This window comes from Spea bombifrons, chromosome 5, assembly GCF_027358695.1.
Source record: "Spea bombifrons isolate aSpeBom1 chromosome 5, aSpeBom1.2.pri, whole genome shotgun sequence".
Classification (NCBI taxonomy): domain Eukaryota; kingdom Metazoa; phylum Chordata; class Amphibia; order Anura; family Pelobatidae; genus Spea; species Spea bombifrons.
The window spans coordinates 43,082,148-43,108,965 of NC_071091.1; the positions used below are offsets into that span (position 1 = coordinate 43,082,148).

At 44.4% G+C, this 26,818-nt stretch overlaps 1 protein-coding gene across 1 annotated transcript in view; it reads left to right on the top strand.

Moving 5' to 3' along the window:
* Positions 1 to 26,818, top strand: part of ADCY1 (adenylate cyclase 1) — an 854,652-nt gene that overhangs the window by 677,658 nt on the left and 150,176 nt on the right. The window contains exon 17 of the mRNA XM_053467783.1: positions 12,465 to 12,611. Within this exon, the coding sequence (XP_053323758.1) occupies positions 12,465 to 12,611 (147 nt within the window). The remainder of the gene's footprint in view (positions 1 to 12,464; positions 12,612 to 26,818) is intronic.

Genomic DNA, 26,818 nt, shown 5'->3' on the forward strand with positions numbered 1-26,818 from the left:
GTGGTCATGCGTTCAGATTGGAAGAAAGCAGATTTAGACTAAAGCAGAGGAAAGGGTTTTTTACAGTAAGGACAATAAGGATGTGGAATTCTCTGCCTGCAGAGGTAGTTTTATCGGAGTCTGTACAGACGTTTAAACTGCAACTGGATGGATACCCGGAAAAACAGAATATTCAGTCATATAATCTTTAATTATGGGGAAACAGCTTATTGATCCAAGGAGAAATCTGACTGCCAAGAATGAATTTTTTTCCCCGGTTAGTGCAAAATTGGAAAGAGCGAAACCGGGGTTTTTTTTGCCTTCTTTTGGATCAACAGCAACAAATTAACAGATATAGGAAAGGCTGAACTTGATGGACGCATGTCTTTTTTCAGCCTATGTAACTATGTGGCTCTGTTTAGAACAGCCCCGGAGGGAAAGAATTGGACAGAGGGGCCACATGAATGTAGTGCGGACGAGGTACCCATGGTCAAGCCTGTTTAAGGGGTTAAGGCATGACTAAGCGGAAATTTTGGCACTGAAAGTGTTAAGTATTGGTGGCACGTGCAGGGCCAGAAGGGAGGGGGTAATTACCCTCCCTGGGGGGTATATAAGGAAGGGTCGTGGCCTATAGGGGCAATCATTTTAAAGAAAATTTTCCCGCCCATCCCTCTCCTAATTTTGGCATTTTGCCGGGTACTCTGGTTTTTAAGCTGGTACGGTGCAGGAGTTAACCATCTAGGTATGGTTACTTGTGGTGCACAGAGGTGTAAGTGCAGGACACTCCAGGGGCATGCGCCCCTGTGAATCGTATGGTCATGTGACTGCCGCGCTAGGGGACGCCAGCAGTTTCAGCAGGGATATAGGTGGTTACGCCCATACGAGCAGGTTACTTATTTGGTTATTAATTTGGTTATTAAGTGGTTATTAAATGGTTACAATTGGTTATGTTTGCTTTCATTTTACAATAAATTATTGATATATATTGTGTCAAATTGGTTGTGTTAATAATATTTGACACTTTGTAACATATTACTAAAGGTTGAGTGTTGCGGTGCTGAAGTTATTTTAAGTCCGCACCACGGACAAATAATTCCATATCTGAAGTTTAATAAAATTTTTGAAATAAAGAAGCGTCTCTTGTTTTATTTGTAAAAGAGGTACCGAAACTGGACGCTACTTCATTCATGTCAATATTAATACGCACCTATACCTTATTTTGTCAAATATACGCTCCTTACCTGTCTTTATTGTGGTTCATACTTCAATAAAGAATACAGAATTGATAAAAAAAAGTCAAAGGGAGCAGGGGACTTGGGAAAGTCGAGATATGTCCCTTAACTAAATGTTTATTCCAGACTTGTAGAGTGGGTAAAATAGTTGGATGTTTAGGAAATGTGGTGTAGATGCATGATTTAGAAAGTATGCAATAACATTGGTAGGATGTGGCAGGTAAAGACATTCTATTTTTACCCATTGTTTAGGGACCGCTGTAGTCCATTCAATGATATGTCTCAAATGTGAGGCAATCCAGTACAGTTCCAGATTTGGAAGGGCCCATCCCACCTTTATGTCTGGGTCTGACCAGGTGTGGGCATGACAATCTAGGGGTCTTGCCAAACCACACTTATATTCAAGTTTACTTGCAGAAGACAAAGTATTAATAAAATCATACAATGGGGCAAAAAAGTATTTAGTCAGCCACCAATTGTGCAAGTTCTCCCACTTACAAAGATGAGAGAGGCCTGTAATTTTCACCATAGGTACACTTCAACAGATCACCTCTGTTAGATATTCTTTGTCTTAAATATCTAAACTTTTCCAGTGACCAAACAGCAATCAAGACCACAGCTTCTAAGTCTTCTAAAGTAGGTATATTCAGTAACAAAGTAATATACCGTATTTGCTCAATTATAAGACAAGGTTTTTTCCAGAGCAAATCCTCTGAAAATTACCCCTCGTCTTATAATCGGCGGCGTCTTATAATCAGACCTCAACTAGGTCTGACCATGAGACTAAGATCCAGATCCCCCGCAGTGATGCAGGGGACCTGGATCCTCCCGTCCCCCGTCTCCACTTACCAGTACTTCTGAGTCTCCAGTGCTTAGTCCGGACAGAGTGTAGAGCTCTACGCGATTCGCGTAGACAACTTCCGCTGCAGCCGGGAGGAGGTGCGGTTAGCAGCGGGGGTTGTCTGCGTCCATCGTTCAGACCTTCCCCGGCTGTCAGAGATCAGAAGTCCCCATGCTTGACAAAGGCCCTGTTTGGCCGAAACGTTGCTTTTGTTTGTTCTCGCCTAATAAAGTGTCCTAGAGACTGGAAGCTGTTTAGAGTGCTGGGATTCCTTTTCTTTGTTTGTATGCTTCAAGAGGGTTTATGCTGTCCGTTTTTTCCTGCTAGCACCCAGCTTCCTGGGAGTTGAGTGCAGAACCATTTTTTCTTTTTTACTCCTTCAAGATCCAGCTGGGTTTCTCTGGAATCCCAGAACCACAACTCATAGTCACTTCCAAAATTGCCATCTTCCTTGACAATCTTCCACAATAATCCAGGGCCATCAAAACCCGATCAGTAAAGCCCTCTCCCTCTGGATCACAGCAGTGCTGCACACCACCACAGCACTCTATATCGGTCATCCAGGTCAACCTCCGTATGAACCAGCCACTCCAGACCGGGGCACCTTTCCCAGGAGATATATTTAAGATCCTACCTGATTATTACCAGCCACACTACCTCCTTTTCCTCAAGAAATCTGGCTGTATATCAGATCTTGGTACAAATACTGGCCATAGAGGTCTCTGTCCTGTAAATCCTGACCCAATGGAGAGTAAAACACAGCATAAAACCCAATCTAAAAATGCAGTTACTCTAAATCTGTGTCCGAGCTCCACAGTCTTTAGAGTCTCTGGTAATTAGGGATTAAAACAGCCTTGGTGTAGAATTAATCTAAATTTGATTAAAGACAGGAGGTGAGTATTTTGCATAACCTTCTTTATTGATTAACTCCAGCAGCAACGGAGTTAACAACAAACAATAAGAAACAACCAATCAGAAACAATTATAGTCTATATCAATCTCAGCAAACTGTAGCTCCTCCTCTTTCTTTGTGGAGATGCCGAACAGGAACAGAACGAGAACGGAACAGGATCCTTCGGAAAGGGAAGGAAAACATCAGGCGAACTGGTAAACAGAGCAGGCATAAATAAAAGAACAATTGCAAACATAATAAAAGGGGAAAACCAGCCCCACAAGAAAGAAACAAGAAATTGCACACGCGAAACACTGACAACAACAAAAACACGACTACAAGGGCAGGGAAGAAAGATGAAAAAAGGGGGGGGGGAATACTCGCCTCCTGTCTTTAATAAAATTTAGATTAATTCTACACCAAGGCTAGATTAATCCCTAATTTTATAGCAAGACAGGAGGCTTCATATTTTGCATTTTTAACGCCCCGAAAGAAGAGAAAAAGCCGCGTGCGCATTGGGACGAAAGTAAATGGTGCGGAACGTGGATTCCCGAGACCAGTCCTCTGCCACCATAACTTCCGACAGGGAACATCCCGGGGAAAATGCAGCCAACGCCGCAGCGCCCCTTACCCCAAAGGAGTCGTCGATGCCAGCGAGACTAAGGATCCACCGGATCCACCTAGCAAAGGTAGGTGAAGAAACCGGTTTAAAAGGGCGAACATAGGATATTAACAAAGGACCAGAAGGTGAGGGGCGAAAAGGACGAGAAACGGAAAGATAGGACTGAACGCAGTTAGCAACACAAAGATGCGGTCGATCCGGGAAATAAGGATAAGAGACGGAGAAAGAATGAGACTTAGTCCGCTGCCTGACAGAAACCAAGACGCCCTCCGGGGAAAAGGAAAAAGAGTTCACGTCAAACGCACGGACGCCCATCACCCATCTGAAAGACACAAGGCATAGGAGAAGCGCCGTTTTAGCAGAGAGCTGCCGGAAGGACAGACGGTCATTATCCGGCCAACCCTCCAGAAAGTCGAGAACTCGAGTAGACGCCCCAAAAGGCGGTGTAACGAGCCGAAGGGCGATGCGAAGCGCGAATGCCGCAGAGGAGATGGCAAACCGATGGGTCCTTGCCGACCCCAAGACCATGCAACGGAACATGAGCCGCAGAGATGGCTGAGCGAAACAGGTTGACGGGCAAAGAAATTCAACACCACAACTAGAGGTGCCGTAAAGGGATCGTGGCGTTGCGCCACACAACAGCAACACCAAACACCCCAAGCCTGGAGATAAGACCTCCTGGTGCCAGGAGCCCAGGATCCCCAGAGTAGGTCTTGAGCTGTTGCAGATAAGCCTGACTCCAGGAACCTCTGAAACAGTCCAGGCCACGAGAAGCAATCGGTCCTGGAGAACGAGGGTTATGAGGGTTCCCCTCGGGATCCAGAAGCAGGTCCCATGACCTGGGAAGAATCAGAGGATCCTCGCATGACATCTCCAACAACAGGGGAAACCAAGGTAAAGACCGCCAAAGCGGAGTCACCAACACAATCGTCACCCCCTGCCTGCCGAGGGTGTGGAGAGTCCTGAGGATCATGGCAAAGGGAGGAAAAGCGTAGGCTCCCTGGGGAGGCCAAGTCTGCAGAAACGCGTCCACTGCTAGGGAGAGGGGATCCAGCAGCCAGCTGAAGAATGCGTCGGTCTGCCTGTTGGCCTGGGACGCGAAGAGGTCTAAGTGGAGAGGACCGCGAGAGAGATGAAGGGAGAGAAACACCATGAGAAGGAGACGCCAGTCGCTCGCATCCCTCCAGTGGCGAGAGAACCAATCCTCCACCTGATTGTCCTTGCCAGGAAGGTACTCCGCCCGTATGGACAGATGGTTGTCCAGGCAGTATTGGTAAAGGTTCTTGGTAAGCTCCGTAAGGAGACCTGGGGCCCCCAAGGTGGTTGATATAATGCACCGTGGACACGTTGTCCATGCGAAGGACAAGGGAACAGTGGAAAACGTTGTTCGTGAAGCTTTGCACCGCGAAAGTCCCGGTCATCAACTCCAGGCAATTGATGTGTAAATCGCGCTCCTCCTGTTTTATAATAGTAATACATACAATATAACAATATGAGAATATTGTGCAGTAGGTGTGTACTTAAATCCTGTTCACCTCTGGCCTTAAACAGAGTGAGAAAAGACCCACAATTCCCCAGACAAGGCTCAAGACTGATGTGATCGCTGCAGGGGGGTCGCAGGGAGGAGAGTGAGTAACCACTCTTAGACATATTTATCTTGAGGTGGTGAGAGGCCAGGAAGAGATGCCAGATAGGCAGCTGCTGATCTGAGAGAGGACAGATGCAAAGAGATTTGGGGTAGAGGACCCAGGACAGAACCTTGAGGTAATGCAACAGACAGAGGCATTGAAGAGGAGGAGTCGCCAGCAAAAGACACAGAGAAGGATCTGTTGGAAAGATACGAGTTAATCCAGGAGAGAGCAGTGTCACAGAGACCAAGGGAGCTGAGAGTCTGTAGGAGTAGGGAGTGGTTGACTGTGTCAAAAGCAGCAGAGTGGTCACGTAAGATTAGGATAGAGTAGTGGTCATTGTTTCTAGCAGATAGAAGGTCGTTTGTGACCTTGGTGAGAGCAGTTTCAGTTGAGTGCTGTGGGTGGAAACCAGATTGCAGGGGGTCGAGCAGGGAGTTTGAGGACAGAAAGTGGGTTAGACGGTTTAGATGTTATTGGAAGTAGTGATATGGGGCGGTAGTTAGCAGGGGAATTTGGATCAAGGCAGGGCTTCTTGAGGATAGAAATGACCTGTGCATGTTTGAATGGGGATGGGAATATACCAGTGGAGAGTGAGGAGTTGAAGATGTGAGTGAGGGCAGGAGTAAGGCCAGAGGAGAGTGATGGAATTAGGTATGACGGGATGGGGTCAAGAGGGCATGTAGTAAGGTGTGAGGAAGACAGTAGAGCGTGAACTTTGTCCACTGTGGTTGGGTGGAAGAAGCGGAGAGAGGCAGAGAGGTTAGTCGCGGAAGGAGGAGGAACGTGGTGACCATGCAGTAGAATGCGGATGGATTGTGTTTTATTTTGGGCGGTAAAGGCAGATAAGGGAGGTGGTGTGGGTGGGGTGAGGAGAGAGTGGAAGCTGGAGAAAAGTAATTTGGGGTTGGAGGAAAGAGATGAAATGAGAGTAGAAAAGTATCTTTGTTTAGCTGGCTGAAGGGCAGATGTGTAAGCATGGAGGATGAACTTGTAGTGGTTGCAGTCAGCTTTGAGCGAGATCTCCTCTAGACACACTCAGCAGTGCGGGAGCATTTTTGTAAATAGCGCGTCTGCTTTGAGTGCCAGGGCTAAAGCTGATGACGTGGAGCTTTGCGAAGATAGAGTGTTGTTATAGTGTGCTGTGACAAGGTCGGGGCAGGTTATAGTAGAAGTCTGGGAAATGCCAAGTTGAATTAGATTAGAAAATTGGAGAGAATCAACATCACGCAGATTTCTACAGGTGCGGGGGCGAGGAGGAGGGGAAGTAGGTTTAGGTGTTAGTGTAAGATTGTAGGTGAGGAGATGGTGATCGGAAATGGGGAAGGGGCGGACAGGTGAACTCTGATATGGAGCAGAGATTAGAAAATACTAGGTCAATACAGTGTCCATCATGGTGAGAAGAGGATAGAGATGATCGTAGGAGACCAAAGGAGGATGTGAGAGAAAGAAGTTTAGAGGCAGCAGGGGAGGGTGGGTTATCGATGGGGATATTGAAATCACTGAGGATTATGGTTGAGATGTTCGGAGAGAGAAAGTGGGACAGCCAGGCAGAAAAGTTATCCAGGAACTATGAGGTAGGTCCAGGAGGGCGATAAATGACTGCCACTCTGAGAGAGGGAGAGGGGAAAACAGGTATATGGAGTGAACTTCAATGGAGGAGAATGACAGAGAGGGGAGGGGAGGCAGGTGATGAAAGGAGCAGGAGGGGACAGCAGTATTCCAACTATATACTTTTATGGGGTATTTAGAATTAAGGGGGTTACTAAGCAGGCCCAAATGAGACATAGAAAAAATTAGAGTTGCAATCCCATCATACCTAATGTAAAAATTAAACGGCTATGTTCCCTATAAGTGCTGGGAAAGTATGGAAATTCTATATAAATTAGGTATTTCTGAAATCAAGACACCTGAGTTGATATATTTAGAGGGGATTTTCCTTCACGTTACCTAATTTTGTAAGGATTCAAAGTTGAAAATATATTAAAAAAATAGGGTTTTTTCTCATTTTCGCTAGTTTTTACTAAATTTCTCTTCCTAAATTTTGAGCTAATTATCTAAGAAAGCCCTCTCTCAATCAATATATAGTACACAATATGGGCACACTTTTCGCAGGAAAGGTGAATAATGGCTGAACCGACATACTGTAAAAATGCCAAAAAAACATCCTAAATGCTTATCGAGCCCAAATAAAACCCAACTGAGCTGAATGAAATTTAATTGAACAGCCATCGTCCAGATAAAAAAGGAGCATTTATCAGCATATATTCTGCACAATGCGTGTATCATATATCGTATACATAATTATATAACAATATAATGGACGACATGGCGGGGAGGAGGAAGACTAAATGAAGTTTTCTTTTCCTTTTGGAAATGTTAATGCCTGCATTTGTGTGAATCTGCATACGCTAAAATATTCCCACTTAAGCTTGCTTTATGTTTTAAACAGGAGGATAAGGAGATACTTAACTCCCAAATTCACTGATTAATGGAAGTATTAGCTGATGTTCTTTGGAGATTCCATTTTTCCTTTTTTTCCCCCAAGGTGGTTTTTGCTAAAATTTGTTTTTGTGCAAGCTGAAAAATTAAGCTTAATGGGGTGGGCGTGGTTTGCGCGCAAAGGGAATGCATGCTTAGATTCAGAGCTCCGAGGAATTTTTGCCTTTACGTTATTTTTTGGGTGTCCTATTTTCAAGATGTGCAAACATTCTAAAACCCCATCTTCTACCAAACCTCCCGGTGCAATGGAAAACTTCCCAGCACTTCTGTTCGCAAATTTTTTAAACATGTTGCAGATACTGACCAGAGAGAAGTTGTCACGTTTCACCATGCGCTAGCTGGACTTGTTCAAACTTTGTTATTCATTTCACGTTTCCAGCCACTAGTGGCCGCCCTTGCCATTCAGAACCTCTCAGACTAATTATCAGGTCCAGCTGCAGTGGCTTACCTGATCAAGTCAGCCTTTATAAACCTGCCCAGCCCTGCAGTCTGGGCCTTGACATTAATGTTTGAGGACTACCTGTTTGGTACCTGCCTTGCTCCAGTACCTGCCTTGCTCCAGTACCTGCCTTGCTCCAGTACCTGCCTTGCTCCAGTACCTGCCTTGCTCCAGTACCTGCCTTGCTCCAGTACCTGCCTTGCTCCAGTACCTGCCTTGCTCCAGTACCTGCCTTGCTCCAGTACCTGCCTTGCTCCAGTACCTGCCTTGCTCCAGTACCTGCCTTGCTCCAGTACCTGCCGTGCGCCCCGCAAGTGGGCTTATCTGCCGTGCGCCCCGCAAGTGGGCTTATCTGCCGTGCGCCCCGCAAGTGGGCTTATCTGCCGTGCGCCCCGCAAGTGGGCTTATCTGCCGTGCGCCCCGCAAGTGGGCTTATCTGCCGTGCGCCCCGCAAGTGGGCTTATCTGCCGTGCGCCCCGCAAGTGGGCTTATCTGCCGTGCGCCCCGCAAGTGGGCTTATCTGCCGTGCGCCCCGCAAGTGGGCTTATCTGCCGTGCGCCCCGCAAGTGGGCTTATCTGCCGTGCGCCCCGCAAGTGGGCTTATCTGCCGTGCGCCCCGCAAGTGGGCTTATCTGCCGTGCGCCCCGCAAGTGGGCTTATCTGCCGTGCGCCCAGCAAGTGGGCTTATCTGCCGTGCGCCCAGCAAGTGGTCTTATCTGCCGTGCGCCCCGCAAGAGGGCTTATCTGCCGTGCGCCCCGCAAGAGGGCTTATCTGCCGTGCGCCCCGCAAGAGGGCTTATCTGCCGTGCGCCCCGCAAGAGGGCTTATCTGCCGTGCGCCCCGCAAGAGGGCTTATCTGCCGTGCGCCCCGCAAGAGGGCTTATCTGCCGTGTGCCCCGCAAGAGGGCTTCCTGCCAAGTAACTTCCATTGCATATATATTGTTGTACCATCGTATTCAATACAACTCTTAATCCTGATCTGTTGTCTGTGGGTTATTCCTGCGCCTGTCTGTAACAACCCCAGACCATAATGCATCGTGGGGTACAGACAGAGCCCCTCGTATCCCCTGCACCTGGCCTCCTTATCAACCTGTGTTCTCATCTCGTGACAGAAGTGCCTTCCAAGATGGCGTCGGCTCCTTCCAGCCCGTGAAGCGTCCGCTCTGGCTCGTCTTCCATCGCGGATTCATATGTTCCACCTCCCTCACAACCTACCTTGATAGGATGTGGTCAAGGATCTCCCCACGAAAGCTGAGATTCTGTTTCACACTGCGCTCTCCGGCATCCAGGATGACCTGCAGGATATCAAAGAGGACCTGCATCAGCTGGGGGACCACGATGGACGGCCTCTAAAACTCCACGATGGACGGCCTCTAAAACTCCAACGCTCTGCATAAGGATACAATTATCCAGCTCTACAGGCAGATGGAAGACCTTGATAATAGAGGTCGACGTTCCAACCTCCGGGTCCGTGGACTCCCCGAAACGATCCCCAATGCAGACATAGTCTCCACGCTGACAGCCCTATTTAATGGGATTTTGGAAAGACCGGCAGACTTCCCTATTATTTTGGACCGTGCTCACCGAGCCCTGAGACCCCGAGGCCCCAACACGCAGCCTCCCCGGAAACCATTTGCTGCTTTCAGGACTATCGCGCTAAGGAACAAATTCTACAGAAATGTAGATTCAAGGCTTCCATTCTCTATGTGGGGCATGATATCAGCATTTTTCAAGACCTTTCCCCCATCACGCTACAGAACCAGAGGCGTCTGCGCCCACTGACCGTGGCATTAAGAGAGGCGGCAATTCCTTACCAGTGGGGGTTCTCTTTTTTCCTGATTGCAAGGTGGTGCTTTGTCAGCCGGCAGACTTACCTGATTTCCTGGACACTTTGGGACTCCCTCCACTGAAGATCCCGGACTGGACATCCATGCTACTCTTCGCTCCCAAACCATCCTACCGAGCGGTTGAAAGGTCTTCACTACCGCAACGTCGTCCTCATCACCAACGAGCCACCAGGAACAGAGACGAAGAGAATTGATCGCTCCACTCTTCGCCTGCGGACTTTCAACCGCTTATGCATCTGAGAGAGACATCCTCCATAACAAGACCTTTTTATGTTTTTCTTATTGGCCGCTTCCTCTATGCCTGGGTCCTGAAGATTTGGCCCTCTGGTATAGTATATACAGTGCCATCTCTTTCCTTTTCTATTTCCTTTTATTTAATAACCACTATGTTGTCTCTCTCTTCCGACATGTATATTTGCTATTCTTTTATTGTATGGTTCTTATGTTATCATTTTTACATGGTGCTCTCCACCCCTCCTAGAGCTTGCCATCCAGGGGTCTCCGGGTCTCTGGCTTTTGGCGGTTGTCCAGTCCTTTGGACATGGAGCTCTCTGGTTGATGCCTTGGCATCTTGTTCTTATTGCTGTAATAGGAGTATATTTTGTTTTTTTGTTTTCTGTTTGGTTTCATGTTTATTTGAATAAGTTTGCTCACATCTCCATTGTATTTTGTCAAGCCTTGCCGTCACTCCTTCCAAGTTCTGCCAGTCATCCCCAAAATGGCTCTTGACTCTGTCAAATTAATCTCCCTAAATGTTAGGGGTTTAAACAAACCCGAGCAGAGGTCTAAAGTATTCGCTGAACTCCAAAGCACTAAAGTGCAAATAGCCTTCCTTCAGGAAACACATTTTCGGGCTACTAAAGAACCCAAGCATCCCAATAAGAAATTCATGACATCCTTCACCTCCAGCAACCCAGAGGCCAAGACTAAGGGCGTAGCCATCCTCCTGCATAAACGCTTACCTTTTCATACCCTGGACAGCTGGCAGGACATGGAGGGCAGGTGTATTTTTGTCAAATGGTTCCTGGGCCCTCATAAAATTATATTAGCAGACATATATGCCCCTAACCGTCACCAATCTCGATTTCTCACTACTGTCCTAAATAAATTAATGGACTTTCAGGACGGCATTACCATACTTGGGGGCGACTTTAACATGACCCTTAACCCTTCCCTTGATAATTCGGCTGGCACTTCCCATGTCCCCTTTACTCAGATAAATCGAGTGAAACGACTCTTACATGTGGCCCAACTCATCGATGCTTGGAGAACACAACACCCTACTGAAAAAGACTATACATACTATTCCCCTGCTACACCTGTATCGACTCCTTTTTCCTCTCTCATCAGCATCTCCCCTTCCTACGTTTGTCCTCTATTGGTCCGAGTATTCTCAGTGACCATGCCCCGGTATTCATGCCTCACCCACAAACAGACTGTGGATGTGGCGTCTGAATGAAAGTGTTCTATCTGACCCCACGCTTTCCTCGGAGGTGGCAGATCTTCTGAAAAGCTATTTTCGGGAGAATCTCACACCTGAAGTTACTCTTCCCACGGTGGGAAGCACACAAAACTGTTGTTAGGGGCAAATTTATACAAATAGGCTCATGCCTTAAACAACTTGCCCTTGCAACAACGCTTGACCTGATAAAATGCATATCGGAATTAGAACACCTACAGAAACGTACTAGGGACACAGCCACATTGATGCAATTAAATGCTCTACGTTCCGTCTAGCTACACTCATTAATAGCCACCTTAAGCGCCAATTCCTCCTTACTAAAAAGCACTTCTTTGAGTGTGGTGACAAACCTGGCAAATTGTTAGCCAGGGCCCTCCAAGCCCAAAGGGCCACCCAATTTATTTTACTCTCTTCAACATTTGTGCTGCAGCCTCCTGCAGTTCTAACTCCACTTTTATAAGCCATTATAGGCTAAATTTAAGACGTTCGGAAGAAACTGCCTTTGGACGGTCTGTTCTGAATGTCGTTCAGCCGGAAGACCCTCCCTCATAGGTAATCTTCTAGCTACTTCCCCTCTTGTGCTGCCAGTTAGGACGTAAGGGAATCGTTAATTTCTAATGATAATTTGTTTTCCCTTAGTCCTAACGGCAGCACACTAATATCCCTCCCTCTTATATTTTTTTTTATTATTCTTGTTATAGCACACTGTGGTTAGGGGTGGAGTTCCCTTTTATAGGGGGTAATGGGGGTTAATTGCTTATTTAATTGTGTAAATCATTAATTTTCCACCTGTCCTAATTGTTCACAGGGGCAGTAATACCCCCTCTTGTGCTGCCGTTAGGACTAAGGGAAAACAAATTATCGTTAGAAATTAACGATTCTTCTGATATACTCCATTGACTACAATCCTCTGTTGTCAGTCACTGTCAGGATGTGGGGATCGGTGCACAAATGCATTAAAATTAACTTTTTTTCTCTCTAACCAAAACGACTTACATAAATGTATTATTTCTTTCACAGGATCTCTATTATCAGTCCTATTCGCAAGTTGGTGTTATGTTTGCTTCCATTCCAAATTTTAATGATTTTTACATCGAACTTGATGGCAATAACATGGGAGTGGAATGTTTACGGCTTTTAAATGAAATAATTGCTGACTTTGATGAGGTAAGACTTTCTTACATTATTCTCTTATATTTTAGTTAAAACATAACAACCAAGAGTATCAGTTTTAATTTCAAACATTTTATGATAATCAGAAAATATTGTTGCAGTAACAGAACTAATAAAATTGCTTCTTAACCTTCATAAATATCTTTTTATGACCCTGTTATGACATAATGCTTTCGTTTCACAAAGTTGAATGGCCAATGTAAGAAATTATTTCCATGCTTTCCTATACATATACACAGTTTAGACCTGAATGCAACCTGAGTGCTAGGAACATGTGTTTTGAAGCATGTAAAGTACATGTTACAATATCTTCTGATGTATGTTTAAGTTCATTCTGGCTGTCCCTGATTTTAGAGATATATGAGGTGGCCCGTCTAGCTCTCAAAGCTCTGGACAAGAGCTTACCAGGTTTGTTTCCTAGTTTGTAAAAATGTTTCTGGGTCAATAAGAAGTTTCTCTTCAGTCGAGCGTTAGGGTCTTCAATTAGCTGAGTGTTTCAGTTCATAATGTGAGTTTATGTGAGTGTTCCACTCTAGCTATTTGCTGCAAACTGTTTAATATTTCAGCATTATCCTGAAAATAATTATCTAAATGAGAAGACAGACCCAACTGATGGATAGGGGCATGATTACTCCAAGAAGCTATACTGATTTCTGTCCTATACAGTAGGTGTAAGTGGAAATGTGAGATAAAAAAGTTGTCAATTCTAGTATAGCGTTTATGAACTGGGGAAAAGAAGGAGTAATCCCCCGTTGTAGGGTATTCTACCCACCAGGCATTCGCAAGTTGAGTGTTAAGTTAAGAGTTAAGTAAGGGATATGAGAGGTACCAGTGGAGCAGTCTAATTTGGGGTCCATGGCTGTGACGGAATCCTCCATCACTGGAGCCACTGGAAAAGCCTGACAGCCAGCCTCCCTCTATTGACTATGGGCCCTGACTTTGTAGACTTCTGTGGCTATCCCCAGCAGGATATCATCTCATAATTTGCTGAGGGGATTATCCCTGGCAGACAGCCAGGATCTGTAACCAGGGAGTGGCCTCCATTGTTTTACTTTAATATCACACCCCCTTCCCCCTAGTTCCACCACGACATTTACCCTGGCCAAACCTTGGAACTGATTTCGGCCAGTAATAGATAGTGGAGATTGGGACCCCATTGTATTGTTAATCTCTTTACTGACCCTGTTGTCTCTGGGAGGCAGATTAAGGGGGCGGTTTGTATCCCAATATCTTGTTTTATGTTATGTGGTTTTTGCTGGCTATATCCAGCCCTGTGTGTGAAAAATAAAGCCGTCTTCGTTTTGGCTATACCTGTCGGGATCCCCAGCCGAGACCATGACAGAGTTACTCACCCAAGTACCTGCTAGCCGCGGGTACCGGGTCCTATGACACTGCTTCGGCTCCCTCTTCATCTTCTGGCCATATGGCCAGCTCTGAGCGCGCGTGTTCTCTCTATCCATCCCCAAATGGAGGCGAGGGAGAACGTGTGTGTCTATGACATCACGCACAGGGGCGGAGCACCCCCTGGCGGCAGATTTAAAAACTGGCAGTGAGTACTACTCAGTACTCCATTACTGTGCCTAATAGAGCTTTTCCTTGTGTTGCTATTGATTCCTATTATTGACCCCGGATTATCCTTTGACTACGCTGCCTTCTGTAACCATGACCTTGGCTATTGTTGATCGGACTACGCTGCCTTGTGTGACCCTGAACTCGGCTATTGTATTTTGGACTACACTGCCTCCGGTGTCCCAGACCCTGGCTACGTTATTGGATTTCGCTGTATTTAGTGAATAAGACCCTGCCTTCACCTTCTGCTAGCCGGAGCTAAGAAGTTCCCAGGTATGCATACGAATGGTCCAAAATGATTCCTAAAATTCACATATTGCCTATATATATATATATATATATATATATATATATATATATATATATATATTAGTAAGAACTTATACCATAACTTTTACAGAAAAGGAGTATAAAAACTCATGGTTAGAAGGGAAAGCTCTCTTTTCTTCTCTCTCTCTTCCATCTTTTGAAGAATACAGAGCCTACAGCACCTACAACCAACATCTGTCTTCAATTAGTGCTGTATGTAAACTGCTTTGTTATAACAAATAAACCTATTCAATTTAACCCCTTCAATCCCAGGGGTTTTTGGTACCTCAAAGCCTGGAGCAATTTTGCCATTTCTGCGCTATGTCGGTTCAGAGATGATTCTCTTTTCCTGTGAATGGTGTACCCATGTAAACTATATATTGTTTTTTCAAGGAGAGATAGAGCTTTCTTTTGATACCATAGTTGGATGATTAGCTGAAAATTTAGAATGAGAAATTTAGTAAAAACTTTTTTAATTTTCCCTCTGAATCCTCACAAAATTAGGTAAAGTAATGGAAAATCCCCTCCAAGTTTATCAATTCAAGTGTCCTGATTTCAGAAATACCTAATTTATATAGATTTTCCATACTTTCCCAGCACCAGGGAGCATACTATAAGGTGTAAATTTTTTGTATAATTTTTATGCCTATGGCTTAACGGGTTTGGGGGTTGTGAACGGGGGCAGGAGGGTTATACTGGCTAGATGTTATGCAAGGGCAATGGGATGTAAGGTTTTTTTTAATTTTTTTTTGTATTATCTTTTTTATATTTTTTTATTTTTTTTTATTTTATTTTTTTTGTTATTTATTTGCATTTTTTATATTTTTTTTTACACACAAATGGTTGGAGGTCCTTTTTAGGGACCTCCTGAACATGCCAGGGGATATCTTGTCCTCCCATGAACTTCCGGGTTACATCAGCAGTGACGCAACCCGGAACGGAATGCCCGATCGCGCAGTTTGAAACGTAACAGCTTTCCGGCTTTCATGCCGGGAGCTGTTACAGCAGATCGGACAGCAGAAAGCCGGCGATGCCGGCTTCTGCTGTCAGTGGGGAATCCAGGGTGTCAAACTGCCTGATCTCCCGTGCAGTGGCATGGATGTGTCCCTGACGCTGCACGAAGGGCTAGACGTACCGGTACGTCCATAGGGGCTTTTTTACTAGGTGTTTTTTGGACGTCCCGGTACGTCCATAGGGGATTGAAGGGGTTAAGAAGACTTGGAAGCTGTGGTATTGATTGTTCTTTGGTCACAGATACGTTTAGATATTTAAGACAAACAAATATCAAACAGTCCATTAAGTTAAAGGGACAATCATGCCATTGTATGCACTTAAATACATATGATAGCTGAGAGGTCCCTTTATATGCCTTTGCAAATGCATGGGATATTCTCCAGAATTTCCACATATGCTTATTTCCTTTTTTACAACTTCTCTGCTAGATGTGATGCAGGACTTTGCACATTTAGTGACATGTCGTATACTTACAGCTTCAGCGCTTGTTCAGCAAGGGTTGAGGGGGTCTTCTCAGTAAGTGGTTCCATTGATTTCCAATCTGCAGCCATTCTGTGGCAAGAACTGTTGGATGACAGATGATGCAGGGTGCTGCTGCAGATTTCACTGAAAGGGAAGTAATTATTTTTCAGGTTTAACCCCTTAATGACAAAGCCTGTACATGTACGGGCTTGCAGTGCAATGTGAGAACAGCAAAGCCCGTACATGTACGGGCTGCTGTTAAACAGCTGCATTTAAATTATGTTTTATTGAAATAAATTATTTAGAACTATAAAAATATTGTATATCACAGTGTATATAATTACTATTACCGTATTTGCTCGATTATAAGACGAGGTTTTTTTAAGAGCAAATGCTCTGAAAAATACCCCTTGTCTTCTAATCGGGGTTGTCTTCTAATCAGACCTCAAATAGAGGTCTGATTATGAGACTAAGATCCAGATCCCTCGCACCGCTGCAGGGGACCTGGATCCTCCTGTCTCCCCCTTCCCATTTAACACCCCACCACACACACTTACCGGTGCTTCCTGCTGTATTGCCAGGGCAGCGGGTTGACGTCTACGCGATCCGCGTAGACAACGTCCGCTGCAGCCGGAAGGAGGTGTGGCTAGCAGCGGGGGTTGTCTGCGTCCGTCGCACATACCTTCCCCGACTGTCAGAGATCAGAGTTCCCCGCACCGGTGCCGCACCGGTGCCGCACCGGTGCAGGGAACTCTGATCTCTGACAGCCGGGGAAGGTATACGCGATGGACACAAACAAACCCCCGCTGCCAACTCCACCTCCTTCCGGCTGCAGCGGAAGGAGACGTCAACCCGCTGCCCCGGCAATACAGCAGGAAATTGGAAGCACCGGTAAGTGTGTGTGTGTTTGTTAAATGGGGGCATAGGGCATTTCTGGAATGCCTTATACCCCTATATGCCACTCTGGCACTTAGGGGGTTAAAAGGCATATTATGGGGCAGAGTGGCATATAGGGAGGTATAGGGCATTTCAGGAGGCAGAGTAGAGTTAAGGGGGCATTTAATAGAGCACTCTGCCTCCTGAAATGCCTTATACCTCCCTATATGCCACTCTTCCCCATAATATGCCTTTTAACCCCCTAAGTGCCAGAGTGGCATATAGGGGTATAAGGCATTTCTGGAGGCAGAGTGCTCTATACAATGCCTTTTAACTCCCTTAATGCCACTCTGCCTCCTGGAATGCCTTATACCTCCCTATATGCCACTCTGCCTCATAATATGCATTTTACCCCCTAAATGCCAGAATGGGATATAGGGGTATAAGGCATTTCTGGAGGCAGAGTGGCACATAGGGGGTCAAAAGGGATATCATGGGCCACAGTGCCATATTGGTGTGGCAAGCCTGGGGGCAGATGTGCGTAACTGGGGGACAGGTTGGAAAATACAAGGAAATAAAAACAAAAAAAAAATATTTTTCTCAATCATAGCTTTTATTAAAAAAAATAGTTTACATGAATTAACATTTACTGGTAAAACTTTTTCCCTTTAGGGTCGTCTTATATTCAGGCTTTTTCTTTTTTTCCTAAGTTAATATTCAGATTTTGGGGGGTCGTCTTATAATCAGGGTCATCTTATAATCGAGCAAATACGGTAATATACGAAAAGTGTATCACACACGTTCATTCCTCCTCTACTCCCTCTGTCTTTCTGGCTCTAGATGCCGAGAAGGCATTTGATAGAGTAAGCTGGAATTTTCTGAGTGCCACCTTGGACGCTGTTGGGATCACTGGCCTTTTCAAAAAAAGCACAATGGCCCTATATACTAAACCAAGCGCTAAGGTGACAGGACCCTCTCTTAATTCTACCATTTTTTATATTAACAACGGCACCCGACAGGGTTGCCCGCTGGCTCCTTTACTTTATGCTTTATCAATCGAGCCTTTAGCTATACTGATTAGAGCAACACATGAAATTAAAGGGATTAAATTTAAGGAGCAGTCTTCTAAAATAACTCTATATGCAGACTATATTATTCTCACTTTGACTGATCTGGAGGTATCTGTCCCTGCAGTCCCGTCGGCTGTTCAAGAGTGTAGTACTCCGATTAAAAAATAAACCTTCCTAAGACACAGGTAATGACCGCTTATCTTTCTCCTCGGCAAAAGCTTTTCATTTCTGACCGTTATCATTTTGACTATTCAAATGATTGGGAGAACTGCCATGGAATCAGACCCCATTGTATTGTTAATCTCTTTACTGACCCTGTTGTCTCTGGGAGGCAGATTAAGGGGGCGGTTTGTATCCCAATATCTTGTTTTATGTTATGTGGTTTTTGCTGGCTATATCCAGCCCTGTGTGTGAAAAATAAAGCCGTCTTCGTTTTGGCTATACCTGTCGGGATCCCCAGCCGAGACCATGACAGAGTTACTCACCCAAGTACCTGCTAGCCGCGGGTACCGGGTCCTATGACACTGCTTCGGCTCCCTCTTCATCTTCTGGCCATATGGCCAGCTCTGAGCGCGCGTGTTCTCTCTATCCATCCCCAAATGGAGGCGAGGGAGAACGTGTGTGTCTATGACATCACGCACAGGGGCGGAGCACCCCCTGGCGGCAGATTTAAAAACTGGCAGTGAGTACTACTCAGTACTCCATTACTGTGCCTAATAGAGCTTTTCCTTGTGTTGCTATTGATTCCTATTATTGACCCCGGATTATCCTTTGACTACGCTGCCTTCTGTAACCATGACCTTGGCTATTGTTGATCGGACTACGCTGCCTTGTGTGACCCTGAACTCGGCTATTGTATTTTGGACTACACTGCCTCCGGTGTCCCAGACCCTGGCTACGTTATTGGATTTCGCTGTATTTAGTGAATAAGACCCTGCCTTCACCTTCTGCTAGCCGGAGCTAAGAAGTTCCCAGGTATGCATACGAATGGTCCAAAATGATTCCTAAAATTCACATATTGCCTATATATATATATATATATATATATATATATATATATATATATATATATATATATATATATATATATATATATATATATATATTAGTAAGAACTTATACCATAACTTTTACAGAAAAGGAGTATAAAAACTCATGGTTAGAAGGGAAAGCTCTCTTTTCTTCTCTCTCTCTTCCATCTTTTGAAGAATACAGAGCCTACAGCACCTACAACCAACATCTGTCTTCAATTAGTGCTGTATGTAAACTGCTTTGTTATAACAAATAAACCTATTCAATTTAACCCCTTCAATCCCAGGGGTTTTTGGTACCTCAAAGCCTGGAGCAATTTTGCCATTTCTGCGCTATGTCGGTTCAGAGATGATTCTCTTTTCCTGTGAATGGTGTACCCATGTAAACTATATATTGTTTTTTCAAGGAGAGATAGAGCTTTCTTTTGATACCATAGTTGGATGATTAGCTGAAAATTTAGAATGAGAAATTTAGTAAAAACTTTTTTAATTTTCCCTCTGAATCCTCACAAAATTAGGTAAAGTAATGGAAAATCCCCTCCAAGTTTATCAATTCAAGTGTCCTGATTTCAGAAATACCTAATTTATATAGATTTTCCATACTTTCCCAGCACCAGGGAGCATACTATAAGGTGTAAATTTTTTGTATAATTTTTATGCCTATGGCTTAACGGGTTTGGGGGTTGTGAACGGGGGCAGGAGGGTTATACTGGCTAGATGTTATGCAAGGGCAATGGGATGTAAGGTTTTTTTTAATTTTTTTTTGTATTATCTTTTTTATATTTTTTTATTTTTTTTTATTTTATTTTTTTTGTTATTTATTTGCATTTTTTATATTTTTTTTTACACACAAATGGTTGGAGGTCCTTTTTAGGGACCTCCTGAACATGCCAGGGGATATCTTGTCCTCCCATGAACTTCCGGGTTACATCAGCAGTGACGCAACCCGGAACGGAATGCCCGATCGCGCAGTTTGAAACGTAACAGCTTTCCGGCTTTCATGCCGGGAGCTGTTACAGCAGATCGGACAGCAGAAAGCCGGCGATGCCGGCTTCTGCTGTCAGTGGGGAATCCAGGGTGTCAAACTGCCTGATCTCCCGTGCAGTGGCATGGATGTGTCCCTGACGCTGCACGAAGGGCTAGACGTACCGGTACGTCCATAGGGGCTTTTTTACTAGGTGTTTTTTGGACGTCCCGGTACGTCCATAGGGGATTGAAGGGGTTAAGAAGACTTGGAAGCTGTGGTATTGATTGTTCTTTGGTCACAGATACGTTTAGATATTTAAGACAAACAAATATCAAACAGTCCATTAAGTTAAAGGGACAATCATGCCATTGTATGCACTTAAATACATATGATAGCTGAGAGGTCCCTTTATATGCCTTTGCAAATGCATGGGATATTCTCCAGAATTTCCACATATGCTTATTTCCTTTTTTACAACTTCTCTGCTAGATGTGATGCAGGACTTTGCACATTTAGTGACATGTCGTATACTTACAGCTTCAGCGCTTGTTCAGCAAGGGTTGAGGGGGTCTTCTCAGTAAGTGGTTCCATTGATTTCCAATCTGCAGCCATTCTGTGGCAAGAACTGTTGGATGACAGATGATGCAGGGTGCTGCTGCAGATTTCACTGAAAGGGAAGTAATTATTTTTCAGGTTTAACCCCTTAATGACAAAGCCTGTACATGTACGGGCTTGCAGTGCAATGTGAGAACAGCAAAGCCCGTACATGTACGGGCTGCTGTTAAACAGCTGCATTTAAATTATGTTTTATTGAAATAAATTATTTAGAACTATAAAAATATTGTATATCACAGTGTATATAATTACTATTACCGTATTTGCTCGATTATAAGACGAGGTTTTTTTAAGAGCAAATGCTCTGAAAAATACCCCTTGTCTTCTAATCGGGGTTGTCTTCTAATCAGACCTCAAATAGAGGTCTGATTATGAGACTAAGATCCAGATCCCTCGCACCGCTGCAGGGGACCTGGATCCTCCTGTCTCCCCCTTCCCATTTAACACCCCACCACACACACTTACCGGTGCTTCCTGCTGTATTGCCAGGGCAGCGGGTTGACGTCTACGCGATCCGCGTAGACAACGTCCGCTGCAGCCGGAAGGAGGTGTGGCTAGCAGCGGGGGTTGTCTGCGTCCGTCGCACATACCTTCCCCGACTGTCAGAGATCAGAGTTCCCCGCACCGGTGCCGCACCGGTGCCGCACCGGTGCAGGGAACTCTGATCTCTGACAGCCGGGGAAGGTATACGCGATGGACACAAACAAACCCCCGCTGCCAACTCCACCTCCTTCCGGCTGCAGCGGAAGGAGACGTCAACCCGCTGCCCCGGCAATACAGCAGGAAATTGGAAGCACCGGTAAGTGTGTGTGTGTTTGTTAAATGGGGGCATAGGGCATTTCTGGAATGCCTTATACCCCTATATGCCACTCTGGCACTTAGGGGGTTAAAAGGCATATTATGGGGCAGAGTGGCATATAGGGAGGTATAGGGCATTTCAGGAGGCAGAGTAGAGTTAAGGGGGCATTTAATAGAGCACTCTGCCTCCTGAAATGCCTTATACCTCCCTATATGCCACTCTTCCCCATAATATGCCTTTTAACCCCCTAAGTGCCAGAGTGGCATATAGGGGTATAAGGCATTTCTGGAGGCAGAGTGCTCTATACAATGCCTTTTAACTCCCTTAATGCCACTCTGCCTCCTGGAATGCCTTATACCTCCCTATATGCCACTCTGCCTCATAATATGCATTTTACCCCCTAAATGCCAGAATGGGATATAGGGGTATAAGGCATTTCTGGAGGCAGAGTGGCACATAGGGGGTCAAAAGGGATATCATGGGCCACAGTGCCATATTGGTGTGGCAAGCCTGGGGGCAGATGTGCGTAACTGGGGGACAGGTTGGAAAATACAAGGAAATAAAAACAAAAAAAAAATATTTTTCTCAATCATAGCTTTTATTAAAAAAAATAGTTTACATGAATTAACATTTACTGGTAAAACTTTTTCCCTTTAGGGTCGTCTTATATTCAGGCTTTTTCTTTTTTTCCTAAGTTAATATTCAGATTTTGGGGGGTCGTCTTATAATCAGGGTCATCTTATAATCGAGCAAATACGGTAATATACGAAAAGTGTATCACACACGTTCATTCCTCCTCTACTCCCTCTGTCTTTCTGGCTCTAGATGCCGAGAAGGCATTTGATAGAGTAAGCTGGAATTTTCTGAGTGCCACCTTGGACGCTGTTGGGATCACTGGCCTTTTCAAAAAAAGCACAATGGCCCTATATACTAAACCAAGCGCTAAGGTGACAGGACCCTCTCTTAATTCTACCATTTTTTATATTAACAACGGCACCCGACAGGGTTGCCCGCTGGCTCCTTTACTTTATGCTTTATCAATCGAGCCTTTAGCTATACTGATTAGAGCAACACATGAAATTAAAGGGATTAAATTTAAGGAGCAGTCTTCTAAAATAACTCTATATGCAGACTATATTATTCTCACTTTGACTGATCTGGAGGTATCTGTCCCTGCAGTCCCGTCGGCTGTTCAAGAGTGTAGTACTCCGATTAAAAAATAAACCTTCCTAAGACACAGGTAATGACCGCTTATCTTTCTCCTCGGCAAAAGCTTTTCATTTCTGACCGTTATCATTTTGACTATTCAAATGATTGGGAGAACTGCCATGGAATCAGACTGACATTTAACTTAATGAATCTAGTCCACATTAATTTTGAAATCCTGATGAAAGATCTTCTCCTCCAAATCGAAGAAATGAAGTCGCTGGAATTTTCCTGGCTAGGAAGAATTAATTTGTTAAAATCTTACTTCATTCCAAAAATCTTATATTTGTTTAGGACTATACCACTTCGAGTTTCTGGGCCTATTCTGGATAAATTCTCGAAACAGTTTTTCTCATTTGTTTGGAAAAATGGTAAATCTAGAATTAGTCAGAAAACGATAACAAGGAGCTATAGATCCCTCGGGCTGGGTTTTCCAGCAATGTTCATGCACGTATTGCACTGTGATATTAAAAAAGATAAAAATCTTGGATGGTTGAATTGCGAACGCATCCAGACAAACCAGCATGAACTATTTAATTTGTTTTGGCTTAGTCCAGCTATTTTGAGACAACTAAACTTTAAGAACCTAATTATAATTGACGCAATAAAAACAAGTTATACGTTTAGGGCAATGCAAGGCTTAGAAGCAGAGTTCACTTACTTACTATATTCAGAATATTGATTTAACAGGCTGGATGCAAAATAATATCTTGACACTTGGGGATTTGAAATTGGATGACTCGTTTTTGAGCTTTATGGATCTTCGGGGCAGGTTCTTACTCTCAGATAACGAGTTATTCTCATACTTTAGAGTGAGGCACTTTCTGAGATCCAGGGTGGTCCACCCACCATCAGAACTTGACATATTTATTAAAAAACAGTGTAAAACAAATTTAATTTCTAGGATATCACAATACCTTGATATACATAAAAACGATATACTACCTCTGTCAATAGAGAAATGGCAAAGTGATTGCGAGATTACTTTTCCTATGGAAAGCTGGTCTAATGTATGGTTATAGGTAATGAAGGCAGTTCATTCAGTTAATCTTCAAGAAATGTTTTATAAATTACTGCATAGATGGTATCTAGTTCCCTCCCGCCTAAACAGATTCTCTAATTTGACCTCTAACTTATGCTGGAGATGTGGAAATGAGGAAGGAACACAAGTTCATATCTAGTGGGCATGCAGTAAATTAGCCGATAATAAATTAGAAGCTAACAATCTTCTTTCCTATATATTAAAAACTAAAGTCTCGCTGCATTCATATACCTGGCTTTTTCATTTGGATTTACTCTCCTCATGTATCATGTAAATTATTAGCAATTAATATCTTACTTGCTATAAAAATGTGTATGGCTAGAGCCTGGCGAAATGAGGATGCTCCAACGTGGGCCGAGGTTATTAACCAAATCACGTTCCAAGCAAACATGTAATGATATTATTTCTCTTTAAATCAGAATCTTGTGAAGTACAATGATACCTGGTCCTCTTGGCACAAATATATTCAGTCTACCTACCCCTTATAGGTTTACTTCAATTTAATCCTTGGGTTTTTTAGCCTTACTTATTTTATACTTACCTAGCAAACAAATTTGGAAAAATACCCCAATAGGATCGCTGTTATGGTGACCTTCCCATATTGCTGATCTTAACCTCTGGGGACCTCCTTCGCTGCCGCCGATGGATGTATGTGTTTTGTAATGTTCTTACAAATACAGCCCTCAAGGCCCTAACTTAACGCTGCATTGTATATTCAAATGCTACCGTAACTACTCGTTAGGGACATGTGAATACCTAATCCTTAGGCTCAGATTTGTAGAGATTAATTTAGTCGATGGTCTTAATTTATGGCTGTTACTAACATTGCTCAATCTATGTATAACTGTATATGTTTGTATATACGTTCCAAGAATAGCTGGCAGCACTCGTGGGACTTGATTTCAAATAAATCTCAAGAAGCTCTGTTTTACAAGTCAACGTTTCAGTCTTTTATTTTCAGACTTTCGTCCGGACATAACAGAGAGATAACGTGTCTAACATTTATACTATGTGTAATTACAAATAATTATAAGGAGAACTTACCGCACCTGTAGTGTTCAAGATCACCGGACTCGGCATGTATCGCAATACTCGTATAGTCAGAGTGCCAGTCAGAGAATTAACTAGATAGTCAGCGTTATATACGTATATATGTATATGTTTGTATTTATTACAGTTGTGTATGTTTAAATTTGAATACAAAAAAGTAAAAAAAAGATTTGCAAGTCTTTATTTTTACAGTCATCATCAGCGATAGGATTTAGCAGTAGGATGTTCTAGATTTTTAGACTTATAGAGACTTATAGAATAACCAGTAATAAAATCCTAATTGGGAAATTCTTGACTCCAGTGTATCCTGTCTTTATTAAAATTACAATTATTTAGGCACTAAGGCTAGAATAATTTAGAATTTTAAGGCAAGACAGGAGGCTTCGTATTTTGCAGTTTAAAGGCCGAAGACAACAGGCGAAAATAGATGGTACGAGAGGTGGAAGCACCAGACCAATCTGCCGCCCGCAAAATATCACCCAGCGCACCACCATCCACCAAGGCCCCGGAGGCTGCGGCACCCCTAACTGAATGAGCCCCAAAAGAGCCCGTCAAGAATGGAAGCCAATGGATCCACCTGGCTAACGTAGGAACAGAAACTTGCCGAAAACTTGGCTTGACATACAAGATCAAAAGTTGAGAAGAAGGCCTAACCACCTCTGTATGCGCCAAATACGTGCGAACACACCTGGCGACAAATAGTTTAGGATCAAATACGGATAGGACACAGAAAGGGACGTAGTCCTCCTATGGACACGGAAAATAACCCCTCGGGGAAAAAGATAGCATGAGCATTGAAAGCCCTCACATCAGAGACTCTCCGAAACGATAAAAGGCATAAAAGCAGTGAAAGTTTAGTCAACAGCTGTTTTAAAGACAAACACTCATCGTCTGGAAGAAGTCCAGAACCACTGCGACATCCCACAAGGAATCATAGCGAGCAGCCGGAGGATGAGACAAGCAGATGCCCTTCAACAACCGACAAAGCAAGGGAGATCTCTCTGCATCGACTCACCTGCGCAACCTTAATAGCCAAAGAGATCGCCCAACGAAAAACGTTAATGGTTCGATACCTCTTATCCTTTCTAAAAAGGTCAGCCAAAAAATTGAGGATGAGCGTTACAGGGGCCAAATGGGGATCCACTTTTTGTCCCACACACCAAGCAGACCAGCTTCTCACAGCTGACTGGTAAGACTTCCTGGAGCCCAGGACTCCCTGAGCAAGGACTGAGCGGTCTCCGATAAACCTGAGAAATTGTCCAAGCCACCAGCAACGATCGACCCCCCCCGCCAATATGCAGGGATGAGCCTGCCCGTCTGGGTCCGAAAGGATAGATGGAAAAGAAGGAAAGGCCTGGGAATCCTGGATTGACATCTCAAGCAGCACCAGGAACCATGGCCGTGCATGCAAGAGCATAGTTACTAGAACCAGGGACCCTCCAGCTCGCTGAAGGTAGTGAATTACCCTTAGATGTCTGTGAAGCCTCCAGTGACTTACCTCCCTCCAGTGCCTTGAAAATTAGTGCGCCATGAGTTTCTCCACCCCCTGAAGATATTCGACCTGCAGGGTGATGTTGTGATCCAGACAGAACTTGAAAATGTCCTTCGTCAGTTCTGTGAGGCGTTGAGAGCGGGTGCCCCCCAAGCGATTGATGTACCGCACCGCGAGACCTTGTCCATCCGGAGGAGAACACAGCAATTGGACTGGTCCTTCGAAAGGCTCTTGATTGCAAAGGTTCCTGCAATCAGTTCCAAGCAATTTATGTGAAGGGAACTCCCTTTCAACGTCCACCAGTCGCCTCCATGAGGGAAGCTGCTCCCCAGCATGCTGGCGTCGGACTCCAGGACAAAATCTGGTTTGGAACCGAAGATTGCACGCCTGTTCCAAGCTTACTTCTGGGGTAAGGCGGACCGGCTGATCATACAATGGCAACCTGCGTTGATGTCGAGCCTTAAGGGAGTAAAGTACAAGGTAGTGTAGAGGACCTGGGAAGATCGCCTGAATGGAAGACGCAAGGAGACCACCACACGCGCGGGTAAGTGGAGGGAGCAGGGGGCAGATCTCCTGAAATCTGAACCATGAAATCTGTCTGACCCCGAAGGGTTTCCCGACAGCTGGAAAAAAGAAGGATATTGTCAAGATAAATAATACATCGGATACCTAGAGATCAGAAGAAAGCCATCACTGGCT